General features: G+C 35.7%; 1 protein-coding gene across 10 annotated transcripts in view; it reads left to right on the top strand.

Moving 5' to 3' along the window:
• Window positions 1-20,138, top strand: part of mycbp2 (MYC binding protein 2) — a 121,334-nt gene that overhangs the window by 64,083 nt on the left and 37,113 nt on the right. For 6 of the 10 annotated variants that reach the window (XM_042334235.1, XM_042334231.1, XM_042334234.1 and 3 more), the window contains exons 30-48: window positions 277-483; window positions 591-722; window positions 1,970-2,148; window positions 3,372-3,514; window positions 3,970-4,070; window positions 4,190-4,408; window positions 5,348-5,570; window positions 6,709-6,827; window positions 8,110-8,197; window positions 8,569-8,618; window positions 9,459-9,631; window positions 9,752-9,896; window positions 10,361-10,567; window positions 10,870-10,925; window positions 11,106-11,221; window positions 12,166-12,263; window positions 12,844-12,960; window positions 14,379-14,519; window positions 19,534-19,758. In XM_042334235.1, coding sequence (XP_042190169.1) covers window positions 277-483; window positions 591-722; window positions 1,970-2,148; window positions 3,372-3,514; window positions 3,970-4,070; window positions 4,190-4,408; window positions 5,348-5,570; window positions 6,709-6,827; window positions 8,110-8,197; window positions 8,569-8,618; window positions 9,459-9,631; window positions 9,752-9,896; window positions 10,361-10,567; window positions 10,870-10,925; window positions 11,106-11,221; window positions 12,166-12,263; window positions 12,844-12,960; window positions 14,379-14,519; window positions 19,534-19,758 — 2,739 coding nt within the window. Of the gene's footprint in view, window positions 1-276; window positions 484-590; window positions 723-1,969; window positions 2,149-3,371; window positions 3,515-3,969; window positions 4,071-4,189; window positions 4,409-5,347; window positions 5,571-6,708; window positions 6,828-8,109; window positions 8,198-8,568; window positions 8,619-9,458; window positions 9,632-9,751; window positions 9,897-10,360; window positions 10,568-10,869; window positions 10,926-11,105; window positions 11,222-12,165; window positions 12,264-12,843; window positions 12,961-14,378; window positions 14,520-18,104; window positions 18,180-19,533; window positions 19,759-20,138 lie in introns of all 10 variants that reach the window. The other 4 variants (XM_042334239.1, XM_042334236.1, XM_042334237.1 and 1 more) reach the window with 4 other exon arrangements.

Genomic DNA, 20,138 nt, shown 5'->3' with positions numbered 1-20,138 from the left:
TGATATTGTGAAGTTATAAAGGCCTGCCCTATTTTAGGCTCAAAACACATAACAACTAACATCAACTCACTTATCAACTCAGTGTAAAATGGAAAAAGAGACGCCTGTTTCAATAGTTTGGGCTTCGGGAGAATGTTATGAAGAATATTATTTTGTAACTCCAGCATTCTTCGAAATTTTGGTTAAGAAATGTAGATTGTTGAAGATTTGCTTTTTGAACATCTTGATTTTTTGTATTGTAATACTTTTTTCTGCCATTTCTTCTTTGTGTAACAGACTGATGGATTGAATTCTCTCCATTCTGTCAAAGCTACATCAAACCGATTTGTTAAAACAAGTCAAGGACGAAGTTGGAATACTGGCAATGGGTCACCTGATGCAATCTGCTTCTCTGTTGACAAACCTGGGGTAGTTGTGGTCGGATTCCATGTATATGGAGGAGGTGGCATTCATGAATATGAACTGGAAATGTTGGTGGATGATGCAAGTAAAATTTTTTAAAACTTTAATATTTTTAAAATAAACTTATTTCTGTAATCAATAATATATTCATCCTTGTTTGGTTATTTATAATTGGCTATTTTTGACAGAGCGAGCATACTGGTGATTCAGCACATTCTCACAGATGGACTTCCTTGGAATTGGTAAAAGGAACCTATAGTACTGACGATTCTCCAAGTGACACGGCAGAAATCAGGCTGGATAAAGCTGTGCCATTGAAGGTTTGACTTGTTCCATGTAACTGCACAGATTGATTTTCCAATTAAATTTCTTTCTGAACTCTGAGAAAAAGAGAGGTTGAATACAGTAAATCCCCATTTTTATTCACAAGCATTATCTGTAAAAAGCTGAAGTCAAACACTGATTTTAGCTATAAGTGCTGTATTATCAGCATTTAGGTACATTTAATTTTAAATCACAATAGTTAAGAGATTAATAGTTTGTTATAATCTCGTCTCTCTTGGGCAGAACTAGACCAATCTGCACGCTGAAATAGCCTGCTATTTATATTGTACCCCTTGCCAATTTGAACCACTCACGTCACTCTATAGATTGATTAATAATAATAATTTATATTTGGTACAATACCTTTCACATCAGGAGGACATCGAAAGTGGATTCCTCCCGATGTGCTCTAACCACTAAGATACAAAGTGGAATCCTGTATTTTAGTGGTTGGAGCACTCGATTACAAGGCCGGGTGAAATGTTAGGCAAGGTTCCCTACTCCACACACCTCTGCTTACCTAGCAGTAAGCAGGAACCCAGTTGTTAGTTGATTGGTGGATTGCTATTCTGGGGGGTAATTATCTCTTAAATATAATAATAATAAAAATAATATGGTCACTTAATGCATGACTGTTTGTGGAACACTGCTGTGCGTAATTAGCTGCCGTGTTTCGCCCATAAAACAATCGATTCACTTTACAGTATGTTCTGTGAAACATTTTGGAGACGTCTAGAAGATGTGATAAAGCAAGGTTTATTATATAAATATAGGACTCTGCCGCCTGCATACTTACCCGGACCAAACTCCGTACTCACATCTGGCACCAGCCTCCTACTCGTCCCTCGCACCTTCCACGCTTTCAGCCACTACACCCCAAAACTCTGGAACACTCTCCCTCAATCCCTCCGCCTTGCCCCCCTCTCCCCTTTTTCAAGTCCCGCCTGAAAACTTTCCTCTTCAACTGTGCTTACAGCTACCTCCCGCTCCCAGCTCAGAATCAGGCTGCGCCACTGTTAAGCGCTCTGAGACGGACATTGAAGATCCCATGACGCTTTTGAAAACAAGGATTTTTCTCCAGCTGGCCTTAATTGAAAAGGATTTAGAAAAACATACATATTTGCCATTGAAATTAAATCCTATATGGATTTTTTAAAGTTTTAATTTTCTTGCATTAACATCTCAGAAGTTTGTTCCCAATTAAAATTCAGCGTAATACCTACTCACTGGATTATATTTCTAGGAAAATGCAAAATATGCAGTACGTCTGAGGAACTATGGAAGTCGTACTGCAAATGGAGATGGCGGATTGACTACTGTTCAATGTCCAGATGGTGTAACATTCACTTTCAGTACCTGTAGCCTCAGCAGTAATGGGACCAATCAGACTAGAGGTCAGATCCCTCAGATACTTTATTACAGGTAAGAACAAGTGCATCACTTTTTCAACAAGATAACTAAAATACCCCAATTTGTTGGCATATTATCAATACAACTGTAACCATCAAAAAAATGTGGTGATTCAACTTGTACTTTGGGGCTTCTGCTAGCTGGCTGAAAATTAGTGAAATGTGCCTTAAGAGAGTTAACTAAATTTTAATACCAGTTACTAGGATTAAAACAGAGTTGATTTTTTTAACCAGATTGCCCCAATGTATTGATTTAATCCCTTCCTAATGCAATAGTTACTTTCGTTAATACATCGAGAAGATGACTCATATTTATGTGTGACAATGTTGTCAATGCTGTTTCCCGGCTAACCACCTAGAGCGATTAGAGCATTCAGGGATAGTGCTCCTGGTCTATTTTTATTTCCTCATTGCAGTTTGCTAATACTTTTAAGCTCTTTCTCAACAATCGGGAAACTGCAGTGTGAGGGTCGGTACTATTTCTGAAGTTATATGCACACAATTAAGTAAGGTACAGCTGCTCTGTCATGGCAACTGTGGTGAGGCCGTGTGATCAAGCACCGACACTGTGATGTTTTTTGCTTCACACATCCCCCATTAATAATCCCTCCAAAAATAGTACAAATCAATAATAATAATATGGTTACTCAATCCACGACTTTGTACAATTGGCTGCCGCGTTTCACCCATAAAACGTACAGTCAATTCACTTTGTAGTATATTCTGAAAGCGCTTTGAGACGACTAGAAGACATGATAAGACGCTTTATCAAATCCAAGGAATATTATTATAATTAAGTCTACCTTCATCATAACTTTCTGAAGTGGTGTCAAAATGTTGTGACTGAAAATTTTTCTTTTAACTATTTCTGTTCCAATTGTTAAATGTTCTTTCATTTTGAGATGGCTCATATTGCTGAGACTTGCCTGAAAAAGATTCACCTCTGAGAATATCTTGCATCCCATTTTTCTTATAAAGGATAATCACTTTCTTGTCAGAAAAGTTTGAAAATTCTTCAGTGTGAGGTGTGATATTTTGTGTACAGATCCTGTTGACTGTCCTATTGCACTGAGTCCTGTTCATTTCAGTGCAGGAACTAGATGCCTTTTAAGCTCTATTATTATAGAGTGATGTGAATGGTCATATAATTTTCTGATTAGTATATTAGATGAATCCACATATAGCAAATGAAGTGATAATATTTTACAGCCATCTGATTTTTTCTTTTTCTCTTAGAAGTGAATATGATGGCGATCTGCAATCACAGCTGGTTAGCAAAGCCAATGAGGAGGATATAAACTGCAGCAGAGCACTTTCGGTTGTTTGTGCTGTGGTTCGTGCTGCCAAGGATGTGTTGCACAGGGCTCTGGCTGTAGATGGTATGCTTTTTTTTGTAATTCATAACTTTCTGGATGGTTCACTAGCAGAATCCAAGTCCAGACTTGATATTTATTGATCATTCACACTCCCTGATAAAATGGAAAAATGAAAATATTTCAATGGTAATGTTTTGTACCTGCAGAATTGGGCTTACATGGGAGCATTCCAATATTATTTCCTTATTTGGTTTCTTCTAAATGTTTTGAGTTTCTGTCCATTGTCTGGGCTGAGCTGGTCCTGTTTGGATTAATCTAGTGTTACTTGACAAGCAAAACCACATTGTTAGAGGAATTATTTGGCGCTAGTTATGCCCCCATTTCTGTTTGCAGAACACAGCAAATATAAATGCTGAAGATTTACACTTCTTTGAAAAATGCCGTAACTGATATGTTGTTAATAATTGATTACTGGTACTCTATAAAATGAACAAAACTTTACTTCTCTCTTTATTTAGCTGAAGATATTCCAGAACTCCTCAGTTCTTCCAGTCTGTTATCGATGCTGCTTCCACTTATTTTGGCTTACATTGGGCCTGTGGCTGCTAATGTTCCGAAGGTATGTGATTCTGCCAATCAACAAAATTAATGCCATTTGTGTCTTAATTCTCATATCCTCCATACGTTGCATTAAACATTTTACTAAGTAACATTTTGCTTTTTTAAAAACAATTCCAGGCTGCTGTTGAAGTCTTTGGTCTTGTGCAAGAGCTTCTTCCATCAGTTGCAGCATTGAACCAGAAATATGCTCCACCTGTCTTCAATCCAAATCAATCAACAGACAGTGCCACAGGGAATCAGCCTGAACAGGGCCTGTCAGCTTGTACTACTTCTAACCATTATTCTGTAGTGGAAAGTGACCATCCTTATAAGCCATCAAGTGTTAGTCAATTAAAGGTGGGTGCTAAATAAAATTATAAAACTCTACTGGAATTGTGCTATATTATATGCATTCTTTTAAGGGACAAAATGTTCATTTTTGTAAAATCAGGTTAAGTGCAGACTTTGAAATTTGCGGCATCATTACTTCCACATACGAAAGTAATTACTTTACAGAGGTATTATTTATAATTTGGTAGCATTAACAGAGCAGTAATGACCATTAGAACTGGAAACGTATAAATGAGGGACTCAATTGAAAGATTTTCATATGAATGTTTACCATTCATCCAATCAATATGAAGCTGTTTTCAGCCAGGCTAATTATAGTGAGTGGAATTGCATTTTTGTCTATGAGAAATATCGATCCTAGGCAACAGAACATTTTCTTACTTAGTTTAGTACATTCTTTAGATCAGATTCTCCCAAAGGAAATGAATCAAGCTGAAACTTACTGTACACTTTTCCAACAATGAAGAGCACTTCCTAGTGTGGGAAAAGCATGGACCTGTAGTATTGACTCCTAAATAAATCACTGGTGTTGTGTTGACTGCGGACCTTAAAAAACTGAATGTCAGATTTGGAATGGGATTGAGATTTGTAGAGGTAAAGATGACTGCTTGATGGAACACAATGTGTTGGGACCATAGAAATGTTATGCCAAGAAAGGCAGATAGTCAAGGATTAATAATGTAGGATATGTGAAATGTTTTTATTGAATCACTGATCTTTTCTACTTCTAATGCTATTCTTTATGTTTTTGCCCATCAAATTTGATGCTGAATAATGGTAATTTTATGTGATGGATTTTTACCCACTAAGAACTGTATTTAAATGACTCAAACCGTTTCTCTTATTGTAATTTGCATTCACACAGCCAGCCCCAAAAGTAAAATTATTTGTTTCAATTGTTAACATACTAATTTAAAGGTTGATCTTCAAAATTGTCATTTTTAGGTAACCTTCCCAGAATGTGTGAAATGGATGACAATTGAGTTTGACCCGCAGTGTGGTACTGCACAGCAAGAAGATATGCTCCGTTTGTTGATTTCTAACAAAGCTTTCCACAGTTCAGGATTTGGAACCAAAAGCATGAGCCATGATAGTGTTAATTCATGGACAGAATTAAAGAAATTCTTTGGTTCTAGTGGGTGGCCAACTACAGTCCTTGTTTTACCAGGTATTAAAATAAACGCTCTCAGATTTTGTATGCTATGTTTTATTTAAGTATAAATATAAGTCCAATAAGGGATGTGGAAGGTTAAACTTCCACATTCCTTATTATATGATCTGTCACTGCTGTGGATATCAGCTATTCACAAATGTTTCTCTGGCGACTATGGAAGTGATAAGTCAGATGCTAATATTTTTTATTAAATCTTTTATACAAGATGTTTAATTAAAAAGAACTGAATAAACAAACTTGATTTTTTATTGCATCTAAAGTCAAAACTTCTCTAAGAACTTCAAAGAAATGACTATCATAAGCAGTGATTTTTTGTAGCCAATATATTCAGAACATAAAATACAGAAAATAAACCAAATTTCTCCTCCATGTACTAGAGAATAAACTTTATTTAATTGGGTATGTCACATAGAGAGTATCCCTCTAAGATTTATTTGGTTGTGAAAGTTATCACTTCATTTGACAACAATTACCTGTGAAACACTTTGAGACTTCTCAACATTACAGGCACTATATCAAATAGAAGGATTGTTTTCAACTCTTTCCACTTTATATAAAACCATGGCCTTCGGGGCACTTGATCAGTTTTATTTTCACTGCAAAAGCTTTGGTTTCTGCTGTATAATGTAAGTAAACATAATATTATTCCAAATTAATAATTTTAAAGTTCTTTGGAGTTTATATCAACTTATTTTTTTTAAATTGAACCAAATTGGCTTTCCTTATTCCATATCAGGTTGATGTCAGCTAAAGAACTTCAATTTGGAGCATCAACTCGATTAAACTTTTGTTGTGTGTATTTCAAAAAATTGCAATGGATCTCAGCAAATTCTGGTAGTCCTTTTAATGATTGCCCATACTGCGTTTTTCTTCCTTCAAAGGAAGAATGTAACTAAATGCATGCTTGTAAGGTTGTAAAGTGGGAAAGATAGTTGAAGAACAAATTGGAGTACAGTATGAAGCTCTGAGGAAAAAAATAAGAGTAACAGTTTAAAAAAAGCAAATTAAACAAATGTGAAATATTTAACAGAAAAATTAGTGAAAGGAAAACAAAAAAAGAGAAAAAGGGACAAGTGTCAACATTTTGCAAAATCAGTGTTTTGAGAATATTGTTTAAATATGTTTTTTCTAGGAAATGAAGTCATCTTTTCTTTGGAGACTGCATCAGACTATGTGAAAGATGAGAAAGCCTGTTTTTATGGCTTCAAGTGTGTTGCTGTGGGGTATGAATTCAATCCTGGATATGATGAGGTAATCATTTATTTTGTTTATTAATAGGATATTAAAAATAAAACTAGTATTATGCACTTATTGCAAGCCCAGTTATTCGTGTGGGTCTTCACTCAATGCATTGCAGAAACAGCTTACTTATCCAGTGGGGTAAATTGCAGGGTGTTTTCTGTGATATAATTGTTGCATCTTTTTATCAAATAGTTTTTTGGACTGGAATATCTCCAGACCCAACACTGGGTCCCGTGCACAATTCTGTCACTGGTACCTAATAAAAAAAAGTCAACTTGCATTTCATGTTTCCCTTGCATTTATTTTATTTCTAATCAATAAGATTGAAGGTTAGGTCAACCCCTGCCACCACTAAATTGCGTCATCAATGCATTGTTCTCAATGCAGCCACTTACAATCAGTATTAGTGTCAGTTCAGCTAATAGCAGGGCACATTATCCTGTCTAACTCTTAAATGGGATGCCTGATTTCAGCCTTATTTGCACCTGAATATCATATTTTCTGCTGACATCTTCTTGAGAGAATCTGTTTTAATTCAATCTTGGGGCCCATAAGATTCCCACTCCAACCTACTAAGTGAGGATATGTGAACAATTAATTTACCGACATTAACTCCTGCTGGAGTGGAATTCTATAGATTATTCAGTACAATAAATATGACGCAGTGAAAGCCGATTTTAATCTCCTATCCTTAAATAAACAGATTTATAGTCTGAAAGCTGAAGGTGAGATTCATCATGAAAAATTGTACATGTTTTTTGTTTAACATATTTTAAAGGGGCAGGTTCCATGTGGTTCTGGTTCAGTCATTCTTCTATGTAGAGGGTAATGTGCAAAGAACAAATGCAACATTATTGAAAGTTAGGCAATTTAATGATGTTGCTGTATTTGATATTTAAATGTTTCAAATAACAAAATCTGCTTTACCTATTTGCTTCCTACCCATTTGCCATTTTGGTATTAAATGATGGCATCTGTTCTTAACTATGAATTGTGGATTCTATTAAAATGTTGTGCCCTAATTCTACTGCACGTTTTGCAGACAATTCACAAATCTGCTGAGGCTAAAGAGGGCAACAGTACAAATTAAATACTTTGGGAAGGAGTTTCTTTGTAACCCATTTGCTGATAAATATTGTGTTTGTAAACTACTTGGATATCACATTTGCTTTTCATTTTAAGGCAAAGAAACTCTGAATTGGGTTACATATTTGTAATTCCCAGTGTATTATATTTATAGATTTCTGAAATTTAAATGAAACAACACTTGATCAAAATGTTTAATTTGCAGGGAAATCTGCAATTAGAAAAAGAGTTGGGATACCTTGGAAGTATGTGTGCAGCATCACTGATGAAAAAAGATCTTGCACTTCCTGTGGGTAAGGACGTGAAAATCTCTGTGAGAATTTATACTGAGGAGGATATAAGTAAAATCTGTTTGATATAGTTTGGACATCGATAGTTTCATGACAGTAAAGCGAGCTACATATTGAAAACAAATTTCAAAGAAAGCATCTTTCATGGATTATATTCAATTTATAGTTGGTAAAGCTCTACTGGCAGGTTTTCTGATAGGGGGGTCGGAGGAAATACATATATTGTCCCTTTAACGTTTCCTTTTCCCTTCCCCCTCCCCTACCACAACCATCAATTATCTTGTGGCTAAATTTATCGGCAGCCTTGTAAGGGCTCATAGTATTTGATTTTTTTTTATGCAGTTAATCCTTACTAAATCCCTTTTTTTGGGCAGGTAATGATCTAGAGGAGGATCTTGAAATTCTTGAAGAATCAGCTCTGCAGGTAAGCCTTTAATTGTTTAATTAGAATTACTAATACAGTAAACTCCGGATAAATTGACCCTGGCTTAACTCATCACCATCACTTAAATTGTCATGCTGTCAATATCCCAACCACCTCCCATATGAACTTATTAATAAGACACGTCGCTTTCTTCTTCACTCTGCTTAACACATAACTCATTGCATTGTAGAAATTCATTTAAGTACTTACAATGTAAAATTGATTGAATAACTTGTCCAATAATAATATAATAATCCCTCCAAAACCAAAAACAATAATAAATTGGTCATTTTCAATCCACGACTGTTTGTGAGACACTGTTGTGTGCAATTGGCTGCCGCGTTTCGTTCACAAATATACGGCCAATTCAGTTTACAGTCTATTCTGTGAAGCGCTTTGAGATGTCGAGAAGAATTGAGAAGTGCTATATCAAATGCAAGGATTATTATAATAAGATGGTGGCTTGCATCACAAAGGCCCTATCCTGTGACCGGTGTGGGTTCTCAGCATAGGTTGCGTACGCATGCTCAGATGCATTGCAGAGGCCTCTGGTCTATCGGAGGGCCTCACCGTGGCCTCCCACCCAGCTTCCCACTCTGTTGTGGGTGCTTGGCAGAGGCTGGGTGCGAACATTCAGTTGTAGTGTCCACAACGGTCAGGTGCTGGCTGAGCAAACAAGAGAGCAGTGCTGAGGGGCCTGGGAGCATAAGCTGAGGACCTATTGCTAACTCATCACATTGGATAATTCGTCACTGGGCCCTTTTACCTTGGTGTGATGAGTTACCCCAAATTTACTGTACTGAAGTATCTGTGCTCATGTAGCTGTTTGTTTTATTGCAGGTGTGTAAAATTCATTGTGGCTTACTAGGAAAGGGCCTAGCTTTGTCTCATTCACCAACCATTCTAGAAGCACTCGATGGCAACCTTCCCCTCCATATGCAGAGCAATGAACATTCCTTCTTGGAGGATTTCATCGCTTGTTTGCCTGGATCTAGTGGTGGACGACTTGCAAGGTAATGCTCAGTTTTAAACATCAAGTTGCCAGTTTTTAAAATTAAAAAAAAAGATTTCTTTGTAATATGGTGTCATTATCCTCTGTAATTTATTTTACTACTTTATTCACAATGTGCCAGGTGGCTTCAACCAGATTCATATGCAGATCCACAGAAAACTTCTCTGATATTGAATAAGGACTACATTAGGTGTGGTTGGCCAGCTACCATCACAATACAGACCAAAGACCAATATGGGGATGTAGTTCATGTTCCAAACCTAAAGGTATAAAGTAATCCATATATCTGCTAACTAAAGAAAAATGCCATTTGCTATAACTTAAAATGAATTAGATTAACAGATAATCAATAATATATTTTTGTATAGTGTTAAGGAATATGATTGTTTTGACAAAGTCTTCCCATTGCTAGAATTGTTCCAGCAGTTACCTTAAAGTCTAAATTAAAAAATCACAATACAAAGATGAAATTGCCGACACGGCTGGGAATTGGGGGAATAATTTACAGTGCAACAGTGTTTATTCATTTGCAACTACCGTGAGTGATATTAAACCTATACATTTATTATTGATTTTAAATGAGCAGTGGTTTTATAATTTTAGTACCAGCTTTAGTTCAACGTGAATGGTATTTTGTGTGGTGTATAAAACATGAAGGATATTATAGATTCAAATAGTTTATTTAAATAAAATTTAGGAATATTAATTTGAATATATTTATGTTTGACAGGTTGAGGTGAAAGCTGTTCCACTTTCTCAAAAGAAGTCTGTGCAGCAAGAAAATATAATAAAAAAACTGCAACGCATCCCTGGTAGCCCACCAACTGTTTCAAGCACAGATTTGACGTTTGGTGGGTTGCCATCTCCAAAACTGGAAGCGACATATGAACCAATGATTGTAAAAGAAGCTCGATATACAGCGATAACTATGATGAAGGTAGCTAAATATTTTTCAATTTAAGGATATTTAGCTTCTGATCAGATCATCTCCTGGCTAAAATAATGGATAGATGATGTACTTGAACAAATGTAAGGATCTGGGGTGCAAGTTCCCTTTCGATTTTGTACATCATGTAAGATCTTGTACTCCCATGACCCAAATGAAATTTGAATTTTGCAAACCTATATCCTACTGTTCTGTCAAGTAAGAAGCGGGCCTGCACCACTACCAAAAATCAACCTTTACAAAGCAGTTAATTTGTGAATATAATAATGTACTTTTAAAATTTTCTTTTACAGGCATATGAAAATTATTCATTTGAAGAACTTAGGTTTGCATCCCCCACACCTAAAAGGTAATGAATAATCTTAAAATTATTGTGAAGCAAATCCAAAATATTTGGCTTTGATGCCCTTTATAATTTTCTTGAAATTTGTGGGAAGTTGTTGGTGCAGTTGAGCTGTCCTATTTTCTCTATACTGTAAACAACAAATGTTGCTTCGCTTTAAAGAAACTCGCTTTTAAATTTTCTCAGGCCAAGTGAGAACATGCTAATTCGAGCTAACAATGATGGCACCTACAGTGCAAACTGGACCCCTGGAGCAGTTGGCCTTTACAGTATCCATGTCACAATTGATGGGATTGAAACAGGTACATTTATAATTATACATATAATTTGTGTTAGCAAACTACAGCAAGGCTGAATTCAGGATTTTTCTTAAGTATTTTGAATTTAAATTGAAGTTATATTAAGTACTTTCTTCCCCCTTTTAATATAATCTCAGAAATCCCAAATTATTTTTGTTTAGAAATATAAGTGTGCACAAGTTCTTTAGGAAATGTTGAAGGGCATCCTGAAGATACTGGAGTAATTTCACCAAATCAATCAAGTGTGCCTTCCTTAAATGTTGACAGTAGTAGATTCCAAGGAATAATTACAAGGCAGTGATCTAATTTCAGTGTACCTTAACCTTGCAAACTAAAATTGTATGGATTATAATAAAATAATAATAATGCCTTCACGTTTTCAGGCAGTGTGTTTTTAACATAAAATAACACTGATTATCCTTCTCAGTGATTTATTCTGTTTGAGATGTATGTTATGCCAACTCCAGCTGTTCAAGTAGTGGCAAGTACTAATTTGTTGCATGTCACCACTATACTGAAGAATTAGCAGCTATGACGTAATCATTAGACATTTATTCAGAAATGCAGGTGATTAATAGGAAATCTGTGGCTAGTATCTCTTGCATTTAATAGGCCATTTAACTTTCATATTATATCAAAGTGCTTCACAAAATATACTGTAAAGTAAATTGACATTTTGTAATTAAATTCTGAACATGTGAGAAACATAATTTCTTAACTCTGAGCAAGAGCACTAAATATCTGATGATTAATCCTGTCTGCTATAAGTTTGAATTACCTTATCTACAGACACTGCCCCAAATGGGTGTTCAATATAATTGATTTTAATAAAACATTTAAAAATCCAAAAGTCCACGTTCCAATGTAAAATGTCTCGGCTGTATCCATCTTGTATCTCGATTGTATCTTGTAGTCTTAAAATCCTAATGTTCATTTTGTTTTGACAGATGCTGGTCTGGAAGTAGAAGTAAAAGATCCACCAAAAGGAATGATACCTCCAGGATCTCAAATCGTCAAACCAAAGGCTGAACCACAACCAAGCAAGGTAGGTTGCTGTACAGAAGTTGAAGATAAAATAAGCAATAGCAGCATAACCAAGGGTTGCAGCAGTAAAGCAGTTGACACATCTCTTAAAGTAGGTCAGATACCTGAGTGACATAAGGATGGTTGTTTGTTAAAGCATGACTTGTATAAACTGTATATACACATCCCCATTCTATTAACGATTATGCTGTCTTTTCAAACTTGTATTTTGTGGTGCCTGGTTTGAAGGTAATACAAATATTAAATCTGTTTGGTTACTTTTTCACATGTGCGACTGTACAAAACCATTTCATCAAACATTTCAGGTGGTTTTTTTTTACCTGCAGTGTACCCATTCAATTTGGTAGCTCTCATTGCCTCAAAAGAAGTTTAACACATGATGAGTATGTTTGGATATATTTAATACTAAAGAGCAAAAAGTCAATATTCCTGTAACTCTTCCCAAGTTTAAAGACAACTTTCTTTGTCAGTGTTGGCTTTTTAATCTACAGCTGTTTTAGTTTACCTGTTGAATCTGCTGCTTTTGATCTGAAGCTTTATCCTCATTTCTTTGTCTTACTCTGTTTCATTGCTTCTCTCAGGTTCGCAAATTTGTGACAAACGACAGTGCAGGGCTTCGTATACGTAGCCACCCCTCTCTTCAGAGTGAGCAGATAGGCATAGTGAAGGTCAATGGAACCATCACTTTCAATGATGAGGTAAAGAACATTACTTCAGATGAGGTTTGGTAGGTGAGGAAGAAAAAGTTCTGCATAACTGTTGAGAAAAGTTACTTTTTATTAAATTTAAAGCAATAAACTTAGTACAATAAACCAAGCAGCTGTGCATCACAAGCTTTAATAATTTTTGCAGCAACAGTTAGACTTGTATGCAGTTTCATTTTTAATTTGCTTTGACACACATGCAAATAACTTTGAGGCTGCAGTCTGGAAATATTTAAGTGGGCATCTAACAATTATTGTGTAGGCACATTACATCAGGGAAACCTATATTGAAACATACCTATTGTTTAAATACCTTAAATTCAAAGATATTTTTGAAAGAATATTTTACCTCCAAAGTAAAAAAAAAACATGCATATCAGTACCTGTGTCCTTAAATCTTTCATTTGAAAAAATCTGTGTGATGCAGTATTCTAAAATAAGCATTCAAGCCAGTTATATGAGTTTAGTCGAATTGTTAGTTACGAATCAAGTGAGTCCAACCATTCATGTAAAGCTAGTTAACCTTGATTAACAGCTACAGATGTATTATAGTTAAGTATAGCTGCGTCCTCATTCATATAGAGAATTAAATGGTCTTGTATTACAGGTCTTCAGACAATCTCTAACTTAGAGCATAATTGTTGAACTCTAACTGTTTACGTAGTACGAGCTAGTACTGACCAGAAATATTTTTTTCTTTTAAATATGTGAAATGGTCATATTGAGAAATTTTATTTCCTCTAGCTCTATATCAAAAATCAGTTTGTGCAAGTAAATCCTTTGGCTAATATATGCACACATAATCTTTAAAAATAGGGTTGCAGTGTAGAAAATGGAATTCCTTAATCAATTGTAACCTAGCATGCAGTGGAGGGTGTTTTCATTGGCCAGTGTCACAAGTCAGAATGTAAGGCACTAAAGAAAGGCAAGGGGTTGAAGTAACCTAGAGATAATTGGAATGGGAAAAATCCTGATATACCATAAAGTAATAAAGTAAAGGTGAAGGTTAGGGAAGAGAACATATAAGGAAAAATACAATGGCCATTAATGAGAAGAAAAACAGTATATCAGAATTCTATAAGCTACTAAATTTGTTTCATTCTGTCCTTACTGGCTCTTATGTACCACAATAGTTCTCATCTCTTCTGTTCCATCTATTTGGACCAATTTTAAATATTAAAAGGATTAAAGTTCATGTGGACTTATTTTCCATCAAGACTATGAGAGTCCAGTCTGTCATCCACATCAAAAAAGATTTGTTCTCTTCAAGAATCCACCTTAGAGCTAAAACCTAGACTCGGAGATGCCCACCTCTATCCCCCCCCCGCCCCCACCGGCCTGCAGCCTCATAGTCCTTTTAGCTCTGGGCAGTTAAAGGAGGGCATGGCTCGTTTTTGTTGCTTTTCCCATAGATCCACAATGATGATGGTGTATGGCTGAGACTGAATGATGAGACTGTAAAGAAGTATGTTCCCAACATGAATGGTTACACTGAAGCCTGGTGCCTCTCTTTTAACCAACACCTGGGCAAGAGCCTTCTGGTCCCTGTTGATGTAAGTAAAGGTGTCAATGATGAATCACCTGTTCAGGCAAATTTAACCTTTACTGCCTGTGAGCACCATGTTTTGCACTATTAATCTGCATTGATTAGAATATGTACCTTTTAGAATCTTTGAATAAAACCATAAAAGCACACAAGCAAAATGATACAGCAGTCTCTCTGGTAATGAGCGATGTGAACCCTCATTGAGTAGGTTGAGTCTGACTGGAATATCCGTATGCATGTGTGTATGGGGAGATAAGGGGAATGTTTTGCATCAATAAGGGATTTGCTGCTCTTGCATCACTGAAATAAACTGAGCCATGCATTGAATTGCACAATAAAGAAATGCACTTTACAGTCCCGATCTGCAGTGTTAACATAGCTTGCAACGGGTACCAGAAATGGTTCAGGTACTTACTGGAAACCAATTGCCAGTGATTGAAGTTCAGAAGAGATTAATGTAACCCTTCAGAGCTGCACGTGTAATAAGTCTGTGTCTTCAACACTAAGCATCAAGGTTTAAATTACTGACAACTGTCATAACATTGAACTAATTTTAAATTATATTAATCATACATCTGTACCCAAGGTACCTATGGTGCAAATGTACCTCCAATCTATAGAATAAATAGTCTGCTACTGATTTATACAAAATTTCATGTAATGATAGTGTTGAGCAGTGAGTTGTACATTATAATATACAAATTTCTATATTCATTGATCTGCAAACCCTCTGTCTATATATTCAGTCCTGTAGCTCAGTGGTTAGAGCACTCGCCTTGCAAGCGAGAGATCTGGGTTCAATTCCCGGCAAGCGAAACCTTGGGCAAGTTTCCTTACTCCACACATTGTGATAATAATCCCTCAAGAAAAAAAATAATAATAATTTGGTCACTCAATCCACAATTGTTTGTGAGACACTGCTGTGTGCTGTGCGCAATTGGCTGCCGCGTTTTGCCCACAAATATAGTCAATTCACTTCACAATTCTGTGAAGTGCTTTGAAACGTCTTGAAGACGTGAAAAGTGCTATATCAAGTGCAAGGATTATTATTATTAGTAGTAGTAGTAGTATGACCACTGAGAGTGCTCCCGTTATTGGGCGGTTTATCCCAATTCCTCTCTTTTGAACATGCACAATTTTGTTATTGCTGTTATTTCATAGTCTCAACAAAATAGCATGCTAGATAGTTGGTAAATGATTTGGTCTGAATATGGTTATTTTAATGTTCAGGGATATCCTTTCTCTTTTTTTCTCTTCCCCTGAGAAACAAATGATAATCTTTCATCATCTTTTGCTATACTCATGCTGCCTGTCAGCCGGGAGATAGAGAACAACACCTGAAAACGCTTAATATGATGGTACTACATTTCTATTAAACGTCAGAATGTAATCACAAATTTGAAATGTAAAACAGAATAACATTTGCTGAAAGTATGATTCAGAATAAAATTTGGAATGAGCATGCCGACAAAAGTAAAATAGAAATGATGATCAAGAAAGGTGAACAATAGTTTTATCAGTACCAGGAGCTTTCTATTTAAAGCTGGTGGATTTTTTAATGAACACAAGTACTAGACTTGCACTGATACTGAATTATGAATTATTTGACAAGCAGAAATAATTCATCTGTTTTCAGATATCCTTTGCCTGCCAAAAATTGGTGCCTGAACTACCTTAGATTTTTCGAAATTTAAGGTTGTGTGTATGAAGTATATTTGTACAAATTTTCTTTTCTGCAAATAAGATGTATAAGGTGCATTTTCTGTTCAGTCACCAATTTTATGTATTAAGACAAATGTTTAATACTACTTACATAAGTAGTAAGAATATCTGAACTCAAATAGTTTACAAATGGCAGCATAAGGGTTAATGGAATATACCAACACAGTAGTGTTACTTGTGATAATGATGAACTGATTATATCTCAATTAAATCACAATTGGTGAATAGTCAGAATTACTTCGTATGCAATAGCATCGGTTTCTGATTTTGTCATTTCTGTGTTGCCAGACTATTGGTGGGATTGTGTGGCAAAATTTTGCAAAAATTGCAGATTAATTATACAATTTGTATTTAGTGTTTTGACAAGAAGTCAAAAGAGAGGTACGAGTTTAGTACATTCAGTGTTAAACAGTCACAAAAAGATTGCTTTGTTGCTTTTTTTTGAGTACACATTTCTGTTGCTTGAGTTTCTACATCAGCTTTATTAAAAGGCTTATGCACATTCAAGGCAACTTTTTGAGTGTTCACATGTTTCTGCACAGAAATAACTGGATGGAAATACTTTATTTTGTGCAGGTACAGACTTAATCTTGAACATACAAGTCCTTGTACAAGTTTGTTTTTATGGAGAGAACAGTATGACATTATTCCCTTTATTTACAGTTTGACTTGTAAACAAATGTGATTAAATCCCTGCACTGTTTGGTGTTGTATGCACCAATTGTGATCATTATGTTAAATGCTAAGAGTTGTAAATAGCATGACCCACCACTGTCACTTCAAGTGTGATTAAATAGGTGAGATTGTTTTCTCATTTTAATCTCTCTAGATTTAGCTATTTGAAGTGGGGTTTTGTTCCAAAACATAACTCTTATTGCTTGTAAAATAATGAAATGTCATTATTTATATATCTGATTTGTTCAAATCTAATAATTGTGGTCATTTTCTACCCAAAATGTAATTTAGTTATTGAATTTAGTTTGATTTTATATTAGCTCATACTTTTGTGGAAAAAAAGTAAATGTTTCAATGAATACTATTTGTATTTTGGGGGTATTTTGGTTTGTATAGTTAGAAAAAAAGTACACCCGTAAAATGCATACCACCTCTTCAATTTTTTTAGTGCAATTGTATTAAACAAAAATAATAATGCAGCTTCTTCCGTCATTTTCCTGTTTACTATACTCCTCATTTTTGAATGACCTTCCTTCATTGAGGTGGGATAGTGGATGAGCAACATGTCATTCACTCCAATTTAAGACACCTTTGGTGTTCATCGCAAACTCTGTTGGATGTGTGTCTGTTATGTGTGTCTGTTCCAGACAGGGTGAAACCTTGGGCAAGTTTCCTTACTCCACACAGAGCCTAATAATAATCCCTCCAAAACCAAAAACAATAATAAATTGGTCATTTTCAATCTCCGACTATTTGTGGGACATTGCTGTGCGCAATTGGCTGCCGCGTTCGCCCACAAATATACAGTCAATTCACTTCAGTGTGTTCTGTGAAGCGCTTTGGGATGTCCTCCCGACGTGAAAAGCGCTATATCAGATGCAAGGATTATTATTATTATTATTATAATTATTATAATTATGGTGCAAAATGGAAGTAAATGACATTTTTAGGGCGAATAGAGGACTTCAGTTGCAAACAGATGAAAATCAATTGAGTGGGTGTTCAGTTGATTAGATTTCAAGAGGCTGACCAATTGTGTGAAGTGAACATGTTAACTGTAACTAATTTTTTTTAAAAATTTGCTTAATTGACTGCTTTGATATAAATATACTGAGTGTTTTATGTAGATTACAGTAATCAATTCAATTACAATATTAGAGTCCTATCTGCATTTGTCTTAAACATTGTCACTCAGATTGTCTTCAGTGCTAGCAAAGGAGTCAGGGACATGGATTTTGTATCCTGGAATTTCCAACCTATATTGTGCCAGGTAAGTTAAAATGTAGGAAGATTTTATCTTTCTACTGAATGAAGATTGGTATAAATGTTATTTTTGAATTGATGGTTATGAATAGATTTTATAAAGAGATATTCAAGTTTATATGCTGACGGTTGTTTCTCTGCAAGCCTGTTGGCTGTTTATTTTCAGACTAGGTTAAACTTTTAACATTTTAGAAATGCAAGCCAGGTGTTTTCAGAAATGCAACTTCTTTTTGGTGGCTTTGATTTGACATTTTATGAATCTTGTAATGTGATATTCGCAAACCAGAACTTGCTATTAGTTTTTGTAGCAACTTGAATCCTTTTGTGAATGTTTTGCTTTGGTGCCCAATAAGTCCGCACTGAAAGAATGAAGTAACAAAAACAAATTGCAGTTTATTGTTGCATTCAAATTCAATATTTTTAAGATTTTCAGATTAAAAAAAAGTTCCCATTTATTTAAAAGGGCGCTTGTACCTTCTACTAACATGGGGTCAACCTGACTCAGTTGGTAACACTCATGCGTCTGAGTCAGAAGGTTGTAGGTTTGTGGATTCAAGCCCCATGTTGGAACTTTGAACTCATGGTCTAGGCTGACACTACAATGCACTAATGGGAAAGTGCTGGATTGTTGAAGGTACCGGCCTTCAGATGAGACCTTGAATGTAAGCGGGGTCTCCTTGGAACTGAACTGGCTCCAAGGTGACAATGGAATCTGGGAATCGAGCCGTCTTTCTGTGGCGGTCTCGGTAGTCCGCTTCCTGAGTCAGGCAGGTCTGCAATATCCCAGGGCACTGCTGACAACAGCACACTAAGCAGGATACATCTCTCCAAGGAGAGAGTGTGCTTTCCATTCCAACAATCTGTCTCTGAGATTTCCATGTATGGGTGGGATGTATGGAAATCTCATCTTGGTTTGGATACTCTTAAGCATGGTGATGCGTTTCCCCATGCGTCAGACACCCAGCTGACCATAAAATATGAGGATTATTATTTTATGATCACATGACATTATTTGAAAGGAGAAGGGTGTCTCCTGATATCCTGACAAACAATCCCCCAGATAAATTGGTCACTCACTAGCTGTTTGGGGCTATTGTGGTGTGTAACATGGCTGCTGCGTTTCTCTACAAATGTAGTCATTACACTTTATTGTAAATCTGGTGAAGGGCTTTGAAACATATTGATGATGGGATGATCTGCTATATCAAATGCAAGAATAATTTGTTTTTCTAATAAGCCATCTAAATGCTGCTCAAAATGCATTAGGCCTGGGACTTTTAGGCTCTGTGTTTGAGGTATTCAATATATCTGGAATGTAATGCTCATTTAACATATAGATCTTTGTCTGCTCTTGTTTTCAGGAGCCTAAATCCATCACCGATGATTACTTCAAAGAAGTAAATTCACGTCGGTCCAATGAAGTAGTCTTGAAAGAGCAGGAAAAGATGTTCCTGCGAGGCGGACCAGGAGTATATAAGGTAGTGAAGACTGGGCCTTCAGGGCACAACATCAGAAGCTGCCCTAACCTTAGAGGTATCCCCATTGGAATGTTAGTTCTTGGGAACAGAGTCAAGGCATTAGGCGAGGTATGGATTCATGAAAGTGTATTATTGCAGGCCAATCAACACATGCAAATGCTGCAAAACTGATGACTTCACAAGCTTATGCATATTATTATGAGAAGGAAATTGGTGTTGGTATAACTTCGTTAAGAATATAGGTACTGTATTGTACTGTTGCACTGATTTAATTGAGTGCCATCACATTCATCAAATGATGGAACATTTTAAACTATTATCTACAATAGTTTGTAATCTGTAAACGCATACACTGGCTTTAATTTATATATTTCTTGCCTATGATTTAAGCTTTTTTTTGTTTGATTATATTGCTTAATGAAAATTTTAGAAAATCTTTTCTGAAGTGTAAATCTTACGTAATGATCACATTATCTTCAAATGTCAAT

This window comes from Callorhinchus milii, unplaced genomic scaffold, assembly GCF_018977255.1.
Source record: "Callorhinchus milii isolate IMCB2004 unplaced genomic scaffold, IMCB_Cmil_1.0 Scaffold4, whole genome shotgun sequence".
NCBI lineage: Eukaryota > Metazoa > Chordata > Chondrichthyes > Chimaeriformes > Callorhinchidae > Callorhinchus > Callorhinchus milii.
The sequence above is the reverse complement of the archived record's forward strand: the minus strand, read 5'-3'. Positions and strand labels throughout refer to the sequence as shown.